The 16,796-nt window shown below is 41.4% G+C and overlaps 2 protein-coding genes across 2 annotated transcripts; one reads left to right on the top strand and one right to left on the bottom strand.

The window, feature by feature from the left end:
• Positions 1-934: 934 nt before the first annotated feature.
• Positions 935-6,605, bottom strand: atp6v1d (ATPase H+ transporting V1 subunit D). Its single transcript, XM_061243181.1, has 9 exons — positions 6,282-6,605; positions 5,552-5,669; positions 5,138-5,217; positions 4,768-4,835; positions 4,629-4,673; positions 4,388-4,491; positions 4,030-4,096; positions 3,154-3,232; positions 935-2,299 (listed from the first exon to the last, which is right to left on the bottom strand). Exons 1-9 carry the CDS (start codon positions 6,320-6,322, stop codon positions 2,155-2,157), a joined length of 747 nt encoding a protein of 248 aa, XP_061099165.1. The 5' UTR covers positions 6,323-6,605; the 3' UTR covers positions 935-2,154.
• A 1,183-nt stretch (positions 6,606-7,788) lies between these two features.
• On the top strand, positions 7,789-13,941 carry eif2s1a (eukaryotic translation initiation factor 2, subunit 1 alpha a). Its single transcript, XM_061246199.1, has 8 exons — positions 7,789-7,998; positions 8,949-9,190; positions 9,282-9,361; positions 9,598-9,749; positions 10,074-10,180; positions 11,408-11,505; positions 11,899-12,042; positions 13,641-13,941. The coding sequence occupies exons 2-8, from the start codon at positions 8,950-8,952 to the stop codon at positions 13,764-13,766; spliced, it is 948 nt and encodes a 315-aa protein (XP_061102183.1). The 5' UTR covers positions 7,789-7,998; position 8,949; the 3' UTR covers positions 13,767-13,941.
• The last annotated feature ends 2,855 nt before the right edge of the window (positions 13,942-16,796 follow it).

Here is a 16,796-nt window from a genome sequence, read left to right as displayed (position 1 = left end):
CTAAAATTCATCTCATGTGGAGGTGTTCTTCTCCAAGTCTCTAAGTTGACTAGTATTTTCTTCACCCACTGTTATTTGTCAAACATTTTGTCTCGTGAGTTTCAATTAAGCTTAAAACTTTTCATTTTGAACATTGCCATTTTAAATTACACTACTTGCTGAAAGAGTGGCCAGGCATGCCAACTGGTTTTTCCATCAAAGTGATTCAAAAATATGAATTGGGGGATTCTGGTCGATCACGAAACTTGAGGTCATATCAAGGTCATTCCAGAACCTTCTAAATTATATTTTTAGTTGCAGGGCCTATCACCTGAGAAGATCAGTGAAGTAGATATGAAATGGGGGACAGGGGAGTAAGTTAAGCTGTGATGAACTGCACTATGCTAGATAGAGCATTTGTTTACTTTAATCTAGCATGTGCTCTGACTATGCAAGGGCCAAAGTTCAGAAGTTCTGAGCTTTTTCCATCTTAAGGGAAAGCTTTCCTTAACATTGCCTACTATGGCCGGTAGTTCTGTAGAGCAATTGATGATTGCATGGCCCTCGGTGTGGGAGGGTTTAGTTGGGTAGTAGTGCCCCTGGCCTGCATGTTAAAGCTGCATATGAAAGGTCTTCCTCTGACTACTCTGTGAGCTTAGCTGTAGACTGGCAATCCCATGTGTTTCCGCAGAGAACCACGGATGTCTGCGCTCCCGAATATGCAGTGGGATTCGCACAGGAACTTCACCGCAGTTGCAAATAACATTTCAAATTGGGGAGGAAATTGGATATCTATAGCCCCAAAGTTGGAGGCAAATCTTTTTAATGAAATAAAAAGTTTTTATTTCCATCTCAGGCTGTGCTCAACATCTTTCCGTTGCGTGTGATAGGTGAGACGGGGCTTGCCTCATTTTGGGGGGGATAGTGGTGAATGAAAAATGACATGCCAATTGGGGGAGGTTAACGCAAATAAAAGTTTATTTGCCTTACAAGCGTTCTGGCAGGGAACATGGTTCAGGTATCACACTGTAATGCTCATGAAAGGGCGGGGTTTTTGGGGGCCTTGATGACCCCGAGGGGTATGTACAGCAGTGCCCAGCAAAATGGAGAAAATATTAAGTTGTATTTTTTATATATTTTTTTAATGGCATATTTTAAGACTTAAAACAGACATTAGTTTACATTTCCTTCGTAATATTGTGGTCTTCATAATTAAACATTTATATACTAAGTAGCTACATCTTGTACAGTACCATATATGTATAATGCAACATTTACACATACTTTTACATACTGGTGTGTTAAATAGCCAATGCAGTTCATACATTTGCATAAAGATGTGAAATACTAGGAATTTTTATGTGGGGGGTCCTCAGCCACTGGGTGGTCATAGGGGACCAGCTCTACAGTGAAGGCAGCCAGCAGGCATGAAACCTTTCTATGGGTGGATGTGGCAGCACTTGAAAGTAACAATCAATTCTTACTGCCACTAGCCTAGTGCCATCAAACCCCCCAGGGTTTACCTGGCCAAATGTTATACTAAGATGAAAGTAAGCCAGCACGTTGTACTACGGGACTCACTGACTGACCAATACCAATAAGGCTGCAAAAGAGAAACATGCAGGGTAGTTGTAAACCTTCAGTTGTAAACCTTGCTACCAACATATTTTCAGTAAAATGTACAATGTTAAAACATACAATTTATTTCACATGCTCCTTTTTGGATCTGGAACACCCCTAGTGGTAACCGTAGTAACACAGTTCTGCTGGTTGACTGCAGTGATTTGTTTAGTATGCGGCTAGCTAACTAATCTAGTGCGCAGTAACGATTGATGAAGTGAGATGATATTGTGGAACCTTGTGACCAACCACCTGAGCCAATACTGTAGCCTTTTCCAGTTATTTCCTAGGTTATTGCCACATGAATTCATAACCATCTCCAATTTGGTCTCTGAAAGGAATGGAACCAATGACAAAGACAGGCAATAAAGAAAATCACGTAAAATACTCGTTCATCAACACCAAAATCCTTTTTCTGGGAGAACAAATATGACAACGAAGCACAGGACGAATTAACCCGAAAACAATTTTAGCTTCAAGGACACAATGGCCTCAGAGGCTTGTAATAAATAAGAAAAGGGCCGGGGCTGGGTTCAAGCCCCACCCGTGGACCGGTCACTCGAACAGCAGGTCTTCGTCGGCTTCCTCCGTCAGCAGGTTGACGGGGTCCGCGATGGGGCCCAGTTTGGCCAAGCGTTCAGCTATCTCCAGCTCCATCCTCTTCTTGGACAGTTTCTTTTTCTCCTGGATCTTCTTCAGCCTGATGAAATAAAACATTGACGCAGGAGCATGCATTCTTCAACGTTGAAGACGTGAGTTGAAAAATGAGAACTTTGTATTCAAATATGGTGAATGGTAAATGGTTGGCATTTATATTGCGCCTTTGTCCAAAGTGCTGGACAATTGATGCTCCTCATTCACCCATTCATACACACACTAATGCCGATTGGCTGCCGTACAAGGCCCCAAACAGCTCGTCAGGAGCATTTGGGGGTTAGGTGTCGTGCTCAGGGACACTTTGAAACACCCAGGGCGGGATCAAACTGGCAACCCTCCGACTGCCAGACGACTGCTCTTACCTACGGAGCCAGTGTCGCCCTGATGTGGTTACAGTAGTGTTTAGGTCATACACCAGGTTGTTAGAGACCAACCAGATGGTTAGCTCCTGCCAGCTGCAGATTGGTAGTTGCTGTATGCGCTTTCCAGGTTTGTGCTATATCAGAGTTTATAAACATTCATGAAGTGTTGTGCAAAAGGACAACTTGCACTAACATCCCTTTTACAAATATTGTTCTGATGCATGAACAGGACAACTCTCGCCATTACGAATGCTGAGATTACAGCTACCTATCTGGTTGGTATAGAGCAGGGGTGTCAAACTCCAATCCTGGAGGGCTGCAGTGTCTGCTGGTATTTGTAGTTTCCTTTCTATCAGCAGCCAATTAAGGCCTTGAGAACAAAGTGTGTGGACTCTTTAACCAATGAAAGTTCATCTCTCATGCTGACGCACACCAAAAACCAGCAGACACTGCGGCCCTCCAGGACTGGAGTTTGACAGCCCTGGTCTAGAGTATCTGGGGTGAGAAAAATGGTGGGACGGCAGAATGAACTGACCTGTAGAACTCCTCTCTCTCCCTCTCATCCAGCTCAGAGACTATATAGGTCAGAGTGCGCTCAATACGAGGGATGATCACTGCATGGACAGATAGAAAAGAGTGAACAGACCGTCTAATGAGAAAATAAATATCGCTTCACCGTTCAAATCAACTGCCCATGCTGTGTCTTATCCTGGCATGTGAGAGACGCGTAGACTGTAGAAAAAATATGGACCATGTGCCTGTGATGTCACCGACTGACTATTCATGGGCTTGTGAAAAGTGTTTTTGAAACTGCGGAAGTAAAGCTTCAGGTCGGCGCCATGTTGTACAATTTGGAGCCACAGACTACCCAGTAGGGAAATGTGAAGCCCTTATGGCTTGAAATATGGGCATGAAGTATATACGTGCCTAAGAGAATGACTTGGCAGTGATTGTTCCTGATTTGTCCACAAAGTATTACTATATTGTCCCAGTCACACAATAACTGAAAAATCAACACATAGGGGAGACATTAGATGAATACATTTTTTGCGACTACATTATCTTATGGGAAAAGATTATTGACGTATTTTTACCGTATTGTTATCATTCACTTACTTTGAAAGGAGTGGCTGAATCACCTATACTGGAGCCAACCGCAGTGACGCTAGTTAGCAGAGTCTCAACAACACCAGGAAATGAAATCAAAAACTAAGAGACATCAAGACTGGCCAAACACTAAATAGCTAAAGATGTTGAACACTGACTCTGGGGCCAATGCATGATCACTTGGGCGTCACCCAGGGATGAAGTGGTTCAGTCACTCACAATGACCGTGACTCAACGCACTCCAGCGACCGCCACTGGAAAGTAGGGTGTCTGCGCTCACGATAGTTCAAGATAGGGCTCTCACCGTGTTCGATGGCATTCACACGGCGGTTAGTAATCTTGATAGCCTCATCCAGCGTGACAAACGAGGTCTGAAACACAGAGGGTTACACTGACAAAGGAAGCTGGGTGGCCACCGTAATCCCGGATGGTCACTTCAGTCAAGAAAATGTAAGTCTTTACACTGAACAATAAACAAATGGAAGTTCAATGCAGCTAAAGTATTTTGCATTGCATACACATAAAAATACTATACATGCTATACATATGAATTATATGCTACAACACAGGTATCCATTGTACTGTGGAGTCACTTTGCTGTGGAGTCATTGTTGTTTTTCCAATAATGACACTGAGCTGGAGGAAAGATTGGCTCCCCCCACCTGCAAGGAGGCTAACTCCACCAGCAGCTCCACTGCCTTGGCATAATTCCTCTTCAGTTTGGCCAGCTGCTCTCCCCCTCTGGCCAGACCAGTCAGCTCATAGCCTGAGAAGAAGAAAATAGTTTTCCATAGATTAATATGATGCACTTTTACACCTTAACTGTAGCAAGGTCAATAAGTGAAATTAATCAAAGAATGTCCATTTTCAAATCCCTTTGTAGTAAGTTTGATGGACACTTACTGTCCCCACCCTCTTGATAGTGTTCGAAAATCGGCAGGGTAACACCTAAAGAGGAGAACAATGCAATATGAACACTGGTGAATGAGGCAGGTTCAGGTGAACTAGGTCCCAGGATAAATAGGCTGCCAGAGACAATCACCTGCCACGTTGTCCTTCTTTGCCCGCACTTTCACCTGAGCTTTATTGACATTCTGGATCACTGTAGTGCTGGGAAGAGAGAAAATAATGTAATTTCACACCTGGTCAACACCACTGTCTGCTAAAATATTTTTGCAGGGACTGCAGTGCACTAGATGTGATCCAGCTATGAATAATATGTTTAAAAAAAATTTTTAAAAACTCTCTGGATATGGGCATCTACTAAGCAAATAAATTATAATAATCATACTAATAATCATACTACTACTAATTATAATCATGATAATAATAATAATGACTATTATTATTATTATTATTATTATTGTGGTGGTAATCATTATTAGTTTAAATGGGTCTCATGCCAGCCTCACCTAAAATCTCCAGCAGCAAACTTTGCTTCAGCTAGAGAAAATGCAGCCTCCCGCATCACCTCTCCCATCAGAGTCTTGGTCTGAATAACACATAAGGATACTCAAATGTTCTGTGTATGGGTGATGAGCAGGTTTGGAAGGTAAAAAGGGAGCCTAAACTGATCACAAAAAGCTTGATGGACCTATGGACTACCTATTTTGACTGCTGTATGCTAGTGGTTTCCGTTGGGGCCCACTGGAGGTCTGTGAGAAGGAACCTACAAGGACGTCTGTACATGCAGGATTTTGATATATATTAAAGTATTTAAATTATATTATTTCCACACAAGTAGGACAACCTTTGTGTTTCACTGATGTTATATGATGTGAGGGGAACAATATCGTATTCATGTTTGACACTTAAGTACTATTTACCTCTATAATCTTTCGCAGGATCTGTCGAAAGCGCATAGACAGTGCGTCAGCTTTCTTTTTGAGCAGGTTCCGGCCCGTTTGTGCACCTTTCAAGCGTGCCTTCATAATGGTCTGGGCCCTGTGAAGGAAAACTTATTTGTAATGTTTGGTGAAAAATAACCTATATTACCAATATACCAATATATTTAATCACTCGAAGTAAAGCTAACCACTGTCAGCTATGCACGCTTCACATTTGGAATGCAGTTTGCTGAATATTATCACATGCGATTCAGAGTGGTCTTGCAAATGGACTACATCGCCACTGGAAACTTTGACTGTTCCTCATATGACTATGGGTTCGTCCCTTCCTGTTCCTTAAAAGTAAAATTATATCAAGCTGAGACAGAAAGCTAATTTGATAACTAAATATGCACTGCGTCGGTTTAATCCTCCAGTTAGAATATTCTTCATAGCAAAATATTAAACTGATTAACCAGCTAGTTATTTATAGTCCGAAAATGTTTTCTTTACATGCTGTGGAGATGTGTCATTAGCCTTATAGCCTATCCAAGAACAAACAGTACAACCACTTGTTATGTCAATGGTCAAAAAAATATTGCGTCCACAATGCAAGTATTTGGTAGCTTGCCACGAGTACTGAAATAATGCAGACGAACTTGGACAACGAAAATACAGAAGCTAAATTAGCCGATCATTTAGCGTGCTAGCCAACTAGCTGGTTACTCACATTCGAGAGGGGAACACGTCGATCCTGTCTTTTCCTGACATCCTTGAGTAACGTTGTACACTCCTCTCGTTAGATCTGTAGTATAACTATACGTTTTCAGTAGATCGCCGATACTCTTCCCTATATCCGTCAATGGTAAATAGCTAACTCGCAAGTAGATGTCATTCAACAAATTCCAGTGATCCTGACCCAGTCAGCTGAGGCGTCATGTGACTGAGAAGGGGTGAAAGGTCGAACCTGCTGTGATGGGTGACATGCATGAAAGTTGCAATTTTAGTTTTAGCGATTCTCTACCCTTAACGGTGCATTAACCATACTGTAGCTTTTAACCAAAAAATATTTGTCCTCGTGTCGCCAGCGATTTAGCTCTTTGATAGTCGTTTAGCATGCTGAAGATTTGATTGATTAACTCGTTACCGGTTCGTTTGTAACCTTTCTACAAAGGTCCTGTCCTGTTGCTAAATATAGTTTATGCCCATATTATATTTTGAAATATATAGTTTATGACCACTGGCGTCCTGTCTGGCAATCATAGAAATACAGCTTGAATGGCAATCATAGAAATTACACCCTTCATGTAGTTTCCACTAGATGTCGCCATCTAAATTGGGGCGACTAAATGTTGCCACATGCCCTTTGTAACAAAGAGATTGGATTGAGATGTCCTGCTATATCTGCGTTACATTGATGCTAATACGGCCTGCTCTCTCCAGAGTAGGTATGCCAAATATCTACAGCGTAACGTTCACCTTTTAGCCCAAATTATATCTAGGTAGTGCACACTGTTGATTCGATATGATGATGTGGCATACCAGTAGTATTTTCTTATATCCATTCATAAAATGCAGGGAAGAGGCACCTATTGGAAACCTCGGAAACCTAATTTCTCATTGCTCAAAAGTGACTTCCCTTGGGAAGGCGCAATGTGTTGCAGGGTGGTAAAGAAGCAGCTGTGGAATTGTTCCAAATGCTATACACATGAGAAACAGAAGCAAATCCTACAGTATACCCCCCTTTCTATAGGCATTCACAGTCAGGAAACCAAACCATATACAAGGAGGTGTACATTAAGATATTCCATTCAAACACATCTAGGATAACATTTTAATAAGAAGTGAGCCACATTTCATGTATTTAATCCAAGAGGGTATATGATATACAGTTTGTGAACTCAAATGGTGTATTGAAGGGTGGGATAGAAGTGGGATTAACTTCACCCAAATCAGATGATGTGTTGTAAAATTGTCTTTGGGTTTTCTTGTCACATAAAATACCGAAGCCTAATTTGTGAGCTTATTTGTGCTTTGTGTGACCGGTCCATCTTTAAATCTTAGTCTTAGCCTAATTTTCGCCCAAAATGTGCACATTACTCGACGAATATATAGTTATAATAATACAGCCTACTATCCTGTCATACTCAAAATGTTCAATGATACAGAATTTTGAAAGTGACCTATCTGGTTAACTTTCAGAATCCTGTCCCTTTCCGCTTGGACAAATCTATTTCCTGTTCCGGGTCAGATTTACCTCGGCGGCCGTGCATGCTGATGAAATTGACTGCTGAGAAACTCGGGCCTTTTTCATGTGCGAGTGAAACAACCGAAGGGAGTTATTTCGTTTCCTGTTTTTAAACGCAAGAACAAAATCATTCGAAGGCGTATATTTCTGAATTTTGAAAATCGGATATAGATCTACGTATTACAATCTAGAGATAAAGGTGAGTTTCCTACGTGAGTAAATTAGCTTGCTAGCTTCCCATCTGGATTGAAAAGAAATGAATGGCAGCCTGCTGGCTAGTTGGCCAACTAGCTTGTCAGGCGCTGCCCCATTACAAACCAGCGATAAATAGGCGACATGAACTGTGAGGAAGCATGCTTTCTTCACATGCCCTGGCATGAGGTTGATCTGGCTTACTGACAAGTCGGTTACATCCACAAAGTTACTCGCGTTCTAGCTAGCTAGCTTATCAAATTTAGCGAACTAGCTGCCACACCAGTCAGTATCCAGCTACTGTGGCTAAAGTAAAGCGTCATGTTAGCTCTGCTGGGTAACAATCTCATAAGCAAGTGTAGCTAACGGATTGTTGATCAGCTAGCTAGTGTTTCTAAATAATTGCGACCATGTCCCAGCTCTCCCCCTCTCTTTTTTCCTAAAGCAATTATCGGCGAATTGGCTAAATGTCTGCAATTAGCTAGCTGGGTGTCATAGTGTAAAGTTATTTTGCGGAGGTGATTCGTATATTCTTTTTTGTAAACTTTATAATATTAGCTAAATCTGTGAATAAAAGTAGGAGTATGAGCTCTTGTGGTAACTTAACATTTTGCGGCTGTGTCAATGAACAATCGTGTGAAGTGTAACCGGGTAAATTAGTTGCTATCCGTTGGCTAATTACCTGGAAATCGTTCAATTACTGAATTTGCTAGCTACTTAGTTACCTATTTTTATTGCCACTCAAATGCTCCTACGTTAGAGAAGATTAGGTTGCACAAACAAATACACAAAGATAAAGTTAATTTCAATTAGTTATTAAAATTATTATTAGATCCAAAATTGGTTTAGGCGTATATTCACCCACTTTAATCAATATAACGTTACAGTACGTGCACATCTGTCACCCTGAACTGTTTATGATCCTGGTCTCTGTCTGTTTCTGTGATGCTTGTGTAGGATGCCGGGACTCAGTTGTAGATTCTACCAGCACAAATTCCCTGAGGTGGAGGATGTGGTGATGGTGAACGTGCGATCCATAGCGGAGATGGGCGCCTACGTAAGCCTCCTCGAATACAATAATATCGAAGGCATGATCCTTTTGAGCGAATTGTCACGTCGACGTATCCGCTCCATCAACAAACTCATCCGAATCGGGCGCAATGAGTGCGTAGTGGTCATCAGAGTTGACAAGGAGAAGGGTGAGAGAACTAGTGCTGCTTCTGGCTTCTGTATGTTTGGTGTGTTTTTTTACAGGATTGTTTACCTTTGTTGTGTGTCATTTCTCTTTAGGGTACATTGATTTATCAAAGAGGAGAGTTTCACCTGAAGAGGCCATTAAGTGCGAAGACAAATTCACCAAATCCAAAACCGTGAGCAATGCCTAATATCTCAGACTTTAGTGTGAAAGGGCTGTGTGCTATGAGGTTGTGAATATATAAACGGCCGTAAAGGTTTTTTTTTTTTTTGTGTGCCAACGATATGTCTGGGCGGTTCATAAATAGGCTAAATGCTAATATATTCTCTATAGTAACACAAATATGCAGTGTCATGCTCAGCTGAGGTATGGGTCTTCATAGCTCTCAGCCTGTGTGCTTGTGTGCAACAGGTTTACAGTATCCTCCGACATGTGGCAGAGGTTCTGGAGTACAGCAAGGACGAGCAGCTGGAGAGCCTGTTCCAGCGCACTGCCTGGGTGTTTGATGAGAAGTACAAGCGGCCTGGATATGGAGCCTATGACGTCTTCAAGCAGGCCGTGTCGTAAGTGCGGTGACTGACCACCCTGTCTCAGGACTGTTGTGGAGGGAGGGGTCACTGTTTAGCCAGGAGGGAATGATTGATTAAGTGATTGTATAATTTAATTTGATGAATGACAGTTTCTGATATTGTATGCTGCTATATAATATAATGCTTTCAGTTCAGAACAGCCCTCTCCCGTAATGTAATTATTATTATTCAGAGGGACTACAATTCTGCTTTTGACCTTTCCTATTATCAGAATGTGATTATTTTAAAATGGTTACTTGGTTGCTTTACCTGGTTTCGTGGATCTTTGGAATTCACCAATCTGTCATTTCACTGCAGGGATCCATCCATCCTGGATGGGCTGGACCTTACAGAGGAGGAGAGGAATGTCCTCATTGACAACATTAACAGACGGCTCACCCCACAGGCAGTGAAAATCCGAGCAGGTGTGAACACCCTCCACGTCACAGTGCACTCCCCGTACCAGGGATCAGCAACTTACGGCCCTCAAGAGTAGAGAACTGCTGCTTTTCTGCCCTCCCTTTACCTGTGATTCTGGTGTGAAGACGGTCTGGCCAATCAATAGCGCTAATTACCAGGGAGATAGGTAAACTAGGACTGGGTTTCGATTCGAGAGCCAGAGTTGGCGATCCCTGCCCTTGCTGTTGCTTAAAATTAAACATCCAAAAATGATATCTGTAGATGTAAATGGAAAAACTGCAACCCACAGAGTTTGTAAGTAGGGAAGAGCTCATTAACTGGCCACATTAAATGTGAATTTGCCAGTGAGCTAGATGGCTTACTATACTGTTTGGTAGTAGCCAACATTAACTTGAGAAATGTGGCCACAAAATCTATCGTATAAATTGTACGTTGCTCTGGTAAGAGTGTCTGCTTAATGCCTGTAATGTAATTTAATATTGAAGCAGTTGCAATCATTAAGTCTATTCATGTTCATATCCTTGAATTTCAACTGAAGCTAGCTGTTGTTTTTAAATTTGAACTGACCTCATTTGGTGGCAAGTATTTTTTATTTGTTGAAAACAAAAGAAAATGTAGAATGATATCTCAAACATGATTATGAGTTTGTTTAATTGTCATTTATCAATAATGTCTGGTCAATATGATCAGAAATAGCTTGTCACCCAGTATTTGGAAATCAGTGCCTCAAATCCTCATTTGTGAGAATATGGAGAGTTATTAAATTTAAGTAACAGACACAAACTATATTGTACCTACAGTATATGTGCATTTGGTATTTGCAGGAGGTACAGTTCCATATTCAGTTATTACAGTCCTGTGTCTGAATTGACTGGATAAAAGGAGAGACTGACCGTTTTAGCAGTCAGATCACCTGAAGACTAGAGCACTACATCTCCCATCAACCCCTGCAGTAAACGTGTTGCATTGCTATATTCATTGATTTCACGTGATGTCACACCTGTGGTGTGGCAGTAGGCTCTGTGAAACATTAACCTCAGGCTGTAAATTGAACTCAATGGTGTGGTACAGCTGTGCTAATCTCAAAGGAGGTAAAAAAAAAAAAAAGGGCGGCTCATTGAAGTTGCAATACTCTTGTTTTAAGAAAGAAAAAAAAAAGTTTGGCTGTTGTATTGAAGTCATCGATTCTTTCTCAACTCTTTGGATACTTTCCCTTGTTCCCTTCTCCTCAGACATCGAGGTGGCTTGTTACGGCTATGAGGGCATCGATGCTGTCAAGGAAGCCTTGCGAGCAGGGCTCGGCTGTTCCACTGAGGCCATGCCCATCAAGGTCAGTGACAGTGAAGTCTGGTCCCTCAGCGAATACACATTCCTTTTAAAATATAATTATGAAATGATAGATAGATAGATAGATAGCTGGGCAGCTAATCCTGAATGTTCCAGTGCATGTGGGCCCCACGGTCTGGTATTCGATCCAGCCTGTGCCAGTGCTGAATGTGGCTGGCAGGCCTGTAGATTGACGCACATTTGGTGCTCGCATTGCCCAGGAAGAGAGGGTTTCAGTTAGCCAGGATGACCCTGTGATCTCACTCTAACAACCCCTGCTGGTCAGTCAGACACCTGCAGCACCCCGCCTCATTTTATTAAACATGAATTCTTGCACAATATAATGTTGTGTACTGCTGTTTTTCCTGTAATAAAGTAGTGTCATATCATATTATAGATAAACCTAATCGCGCCACCACGCTACGTAATGACCACCACCACCCTGGAGCGTACAGAGGGCCTCTCTGTGCTCAACCAAGCCATGGCTGCCATCAAGGAAAAGATTGAGGAGAAGAGGGGCGTTTTCAACATTCAGATGGAGGTGAGTCTGGGCAGGCGGAGTTGGGAGAGGGGGGTTACAATCATTTAATCGATTCCTCTCATGCTCATATCCTTGAGTTTCAACCTAGCTAGCTGTTGGGGGTTAGGCGTCTTGCTCAGGGACACTTCGACACACCTAGGGCAGGATCAAACCGGCAACTCTCTGACTGCTCTTACCTCCTGAACTAGTCGCCCCCTTGTGTACAGGTGCATCTCAAAAAATGTGAATATCGTGGAAATGTTATTTTTTTCCCGAATTTAATTCAAAAAGTGAAACTTTCATATATTCTAGATTCATTACACAGAAAGTAAAATACTAATATAAAGCCTTTTTTTGTTTTAATCTTGATGATTACGGCTTACAGCTCATGAAAAACTAAATTCCAGCATCTCAAAATATTAGAATATTACATAAAACCAATCAAAAAAGGATTTAGAATATAGAAATGTCGACCTTCTGAAAAATATGTTCATTTGTGCACTCAATACTTGGTCGGACAATCATGGGGAAGACTGCTGACTTGACAGTTGTCCAGAAGACGCTCATTGACACCCTCCACAAGGAGAGTAAGCCACAGAAGGTCATTGCTGAAATGGCTGGCTGGGAGTGCTGTATCAAAGCATATTCATGGAAGTTGACTGGAAGCAAAGCTAATTGAAGAACTTGGCGGAGCTTCACAAGGAGTGGTCCCAGAGCCTGGAGGAAGAGTGGAGAGGCAGAGAATCCAAGTTGCTTGTAGACCAGTGTGAAGTATCCACAGTCAGTGATGGTTTGGGGTGCCATGTCATCTGTAGGTGTTGGTCCACTGTGTTATATCAAGTCCAGAGTCAACGCAGCCATCTACCAGGAGATTTTAGAGCACTTCATGCTGCCGTCTGCTGAGAGAAGCCTTATGGAGATGCTGATTTATTTTCCAGCAGGACTTGGCACCTGCCCACAGTGCCAAAACTACTAGTAACTGGTTTTCTGACCACGGTATTACTGTGCTTCATTGGCCAGCCAACTCGCCTGACCTGAACCCCATAGAAAATCAATGGGGTATTGTCAAGAGGAAGATGAGACACCAGACACAACAATACAGACGAGCTGATGGCCGCTATCAAAGCAACTTGGGCTTCCATAACACCTCAGCAGTGCCACAGGCTGATTGCCTCCATGCCATGCCACATTGATGCAGTAATTTGAGCCCCGACCAAGTATTGAGTGCATAAATGAACATACAGAAATGTTGACCTTCTGAAAAGTATTATAAATCCTTTTTTTGATTGGTCTTATGTAATGTTCTAATATTTTGAGACACTGGACTTTTGAGCTGTAACTGATGTTGTAAGCCATAATCATCAAGATTAAAACAAAAAAAGGCTTTAAATATTTAACTTTGTGTAATGAATCTAGAATATATGAAAGTTTCACTTTTGAAAGAAAAAAAAAACCCCGAAAAAAATGAACTTTTCTGTGATATTCAAATTTTGAGATGCACCTGTATATGTGTTAGAAACAAAATAAAATTAGAAAAAGAGAATGAGATATTTCAAACATGATTGTTGGGCTCAATGTTCTTTTTTTGTTCTTTTTGTTTGTTCTCCACCCCCCCACAGCCTAAGGTGGTGACGGACACAGACGAGACGGAGCTGGCTCGGCAGCTGGAGCGACTGGAGCGCGAGAACGCCGAGGTGGACGGGGACGACGACGCAGAGGAGATGGAGGCTAAGACCGAGGACTAGCAACCTGCAAAACAAAATGGCCGACGGAGGGGAGGAGGAGGGAGCGATTGGACAAGACCTGGCCACACCCAAGCATTCGGACAGATACAAAATGTTCAGCTTCACCGTAACATGCAATGCAACTCTGACTGAACTTCGGAAAAGAAAAATATGTTATGAACTAGCACAGGAGAGTGGGTGGGAGGGAGGGAGGGAGACTTTGTAAAGGGCGGGGGGAGACTGACACCCAAGACAGTCCACTGGTATCATAGCTCGATACTACTGGGAGACAGTTGGCTGCATCTCTTGCAACAATTCACTTCCTAGTCTACTGAGTATGTCCCAAAGATGTATATCAAGAAAGAAAAAAAAGGAAGACCTCATTTAAGTACATTTGGAAGAAGCAAAGGTTTTAATGCAACCAGGCCTGTGTTCCGTTGAGTGGTGTCAGTGCAAAGTATTTCTTGAAAATATTATTGATGGTAAACAAACAAACAAAAAAAACGCATAAACACTTTTTAACAAGCTTGCATTTTAACGTCTCAATGAGCAGTGGCCTTTTCTTTCTCCCAAACCCCAGTTGAGACCCAGTCTTTCTCTGAGACGTTGGTTTGGCATTCCACAGATTGAGGCACATGGGAGAGATGAGCTTAAGAAATGTGTACACCCAAAATGTTATGGTATTTTCCACAGTACTCCATTCTGTTCAGTTTTGTGGCATCAGGTTGGACTTCTGGTTCAGTTCACGGAAAAACAATAAATCGCTGGAAGTTTTCAATATTCTAAGTGAATTTTCTTGTTTGGTCTAAGTCTAAGGAACATACTCCAAAGTCACTAATAAAGATAAGCATCTTTGAGTCACATGACTTCAGTATCTTTGGAACAAGCCAAAAGGAATAAAAGTGCATTGCTTTGCAACTTTCAAAGGCCAAAAAGCGTTCTGCTTACAAGCTCTTTATTTTGACAAAAGTAACCAAAAACAATAAAAATAATACATTCTTAAACTTAATGAAAATGTTCTATTTGAGGTTCTATTTTTTTCTTTGCTGGAATAGTTTCATTTTGCATAATTTACCATGGGGTGGTTTGGACACTGCAAGGTGCTCTGGACAATGCTAGTGCAGCCTTGGAAGCTTGTCTCCAGTTTTCTCCAGTGTGATTGCTGTAAAAAAATGTACAGCAATGCTAAGCCAAAAATCTTTCAACAAGGGACATTTCTTCCCTTTTATTTTACTGTGCCCCTTTAAAAATAAATTTTTATGAAAGCTAATACAGGTTTTTCAGCTGTTGAGGAATTCCCTGCGAGCTGGCAGTTGGAATATTATTGTTCTCAGGAACAAGTTCTGTGTCCTGGTGCCTGATGCAAACAAACTGATCTAAATGTATAGACCCAGATATGCCAATTGCTGTAAGAATAACCCTTAGGGTTCTTGGTATTATTTGAGGAAGAATTCTATGATGTGGGGATAGTAAAATAAAAAAACATAAAATGACTAGCCAAAAGCTTTTTGCAAAAGCCCATGAAAATAGGTGTCATTTTTGTTCAATTTGCCATATTGTTTAGCAACAAGGTCATTTTATGAATGGCACAGCAGGATTATTGTAATTTTTTTATTAATGCCGTCCTTTTTTGTACATTCCCCATTGAAACACTCATGGCAAGTGTCAATTTCAGGAAGCACAAATGAGCATGTCTTCTCCAAGGGAGCATGATGTCAACACCAGTTCCAAATGGCAATTTGTGCTTGCAAAGGCACGAGTCAGAGGACACACTTTGGGCCAAATCCTGGCTTGAGATCATTTTAGTTAAGTGTGCTTCTCATGCAAATCGAGCACTTTTTTTCCCCAATTTTGCATCCTGTCTTCGGTGATGTAAAGTGCGGATTCGATGCATGCTTGGGGTGGAGTGTGTGGCATGTCCCATTTGAGTCTGAGTTGCATGACCCTGGCTTGTGGCTTGAGACTCACGCATACTTTTGTCTCATTTTATCTACGCAGTCTACTTTATCTCCACTATCTAATTTGCTTGCATAAAAAGGTGTTGTAAACTGGGGAAACTTATGGGCCAGTATATGGAATTACCGCTCAATTTATTAAAAAAATTTCCCCAAGTGGACAACAATGGTTTTACATGCAAAAGTAACTAAATTAGTTTAACCAATTGAATTGTAACATGTTTGACTCATGTTCAAAAGAATAATATGAAGACAGGTTTATGGCATGCTTAAGTATTTGAATGTCATCACATTTGGTAGACTAATGAATTGAAATATTGTATGTTTTTTAATCCAGTTCCAAAAGAGTGTGGTGTCTGGTTACTATTTGCACCAAATGACAACCCTGGTTTTCATTATTATTGTTCACAACAGAATTAACCAAGAATGTCAATTTTATTATAGCACTCATGTTTATGTTGGTAGGCACTTCCATTCAAAACGGCACATTTTGAACCTCGATATCTTACTCGTTTTGAAACCAATCACAGTGCCATTTAACACGTCTACTACAATGACAACGAGCTCACCAGCTCTGCCAACTGATTTTGGTATCGCTACGGTGCGCAAAAATAACTCAATTTAAATCCAACGGTGATAAGACCAGTCATTATGTCTGTAATTCAGAAGCATGCATGCTTTTTATAATTGCATGACTACATTTGAATTCGAATTCTAAATTTCGATGATGAACTGTCCATTGAAAACACAATGCTAACTTGAGGCTAATTGGACTAACGTGTGCAAATGTATGTGTGATCGGAGCCAAACTAACAAATCCCGCTGGATTTATCAAACACGTGTAGACACAGGTTTTTTTTATATCCACTTGTATATGTTAATAAATACCAAGTAATCATACATCAAAGGCAAATACTATGCTATTTGTTTCAGCAGGGGTTGGTATTCGCTTGCAAAGCTGGACAGGGATATAACGGTAAAAGCGACCAGAATACAATTATATTTTTTGTTTCTGGCCGGGAACTTGTGAAGGATAAAGTGTGGATTCAGATCAGTTTCCTTTATTGTCTTCACCCAACCCCGCGAGACTCGAGAA

This window comes from Conger conger, chromosome 1, assembly GCF_963514075.1.
Source record: "Conger conger chromosome 1, fConCon1.1, whole genome shotgun sequence".
In the NCBI taxonomy this organism is placed as follows: Eukaryota; Metazoa; Chordata; class Actinopteri; order Anguilliformes; family Congridae; genus Conger; species Conger conger.
This window is presented reverse-complemented; position numbering and strand designations above follow the sequence as displayed.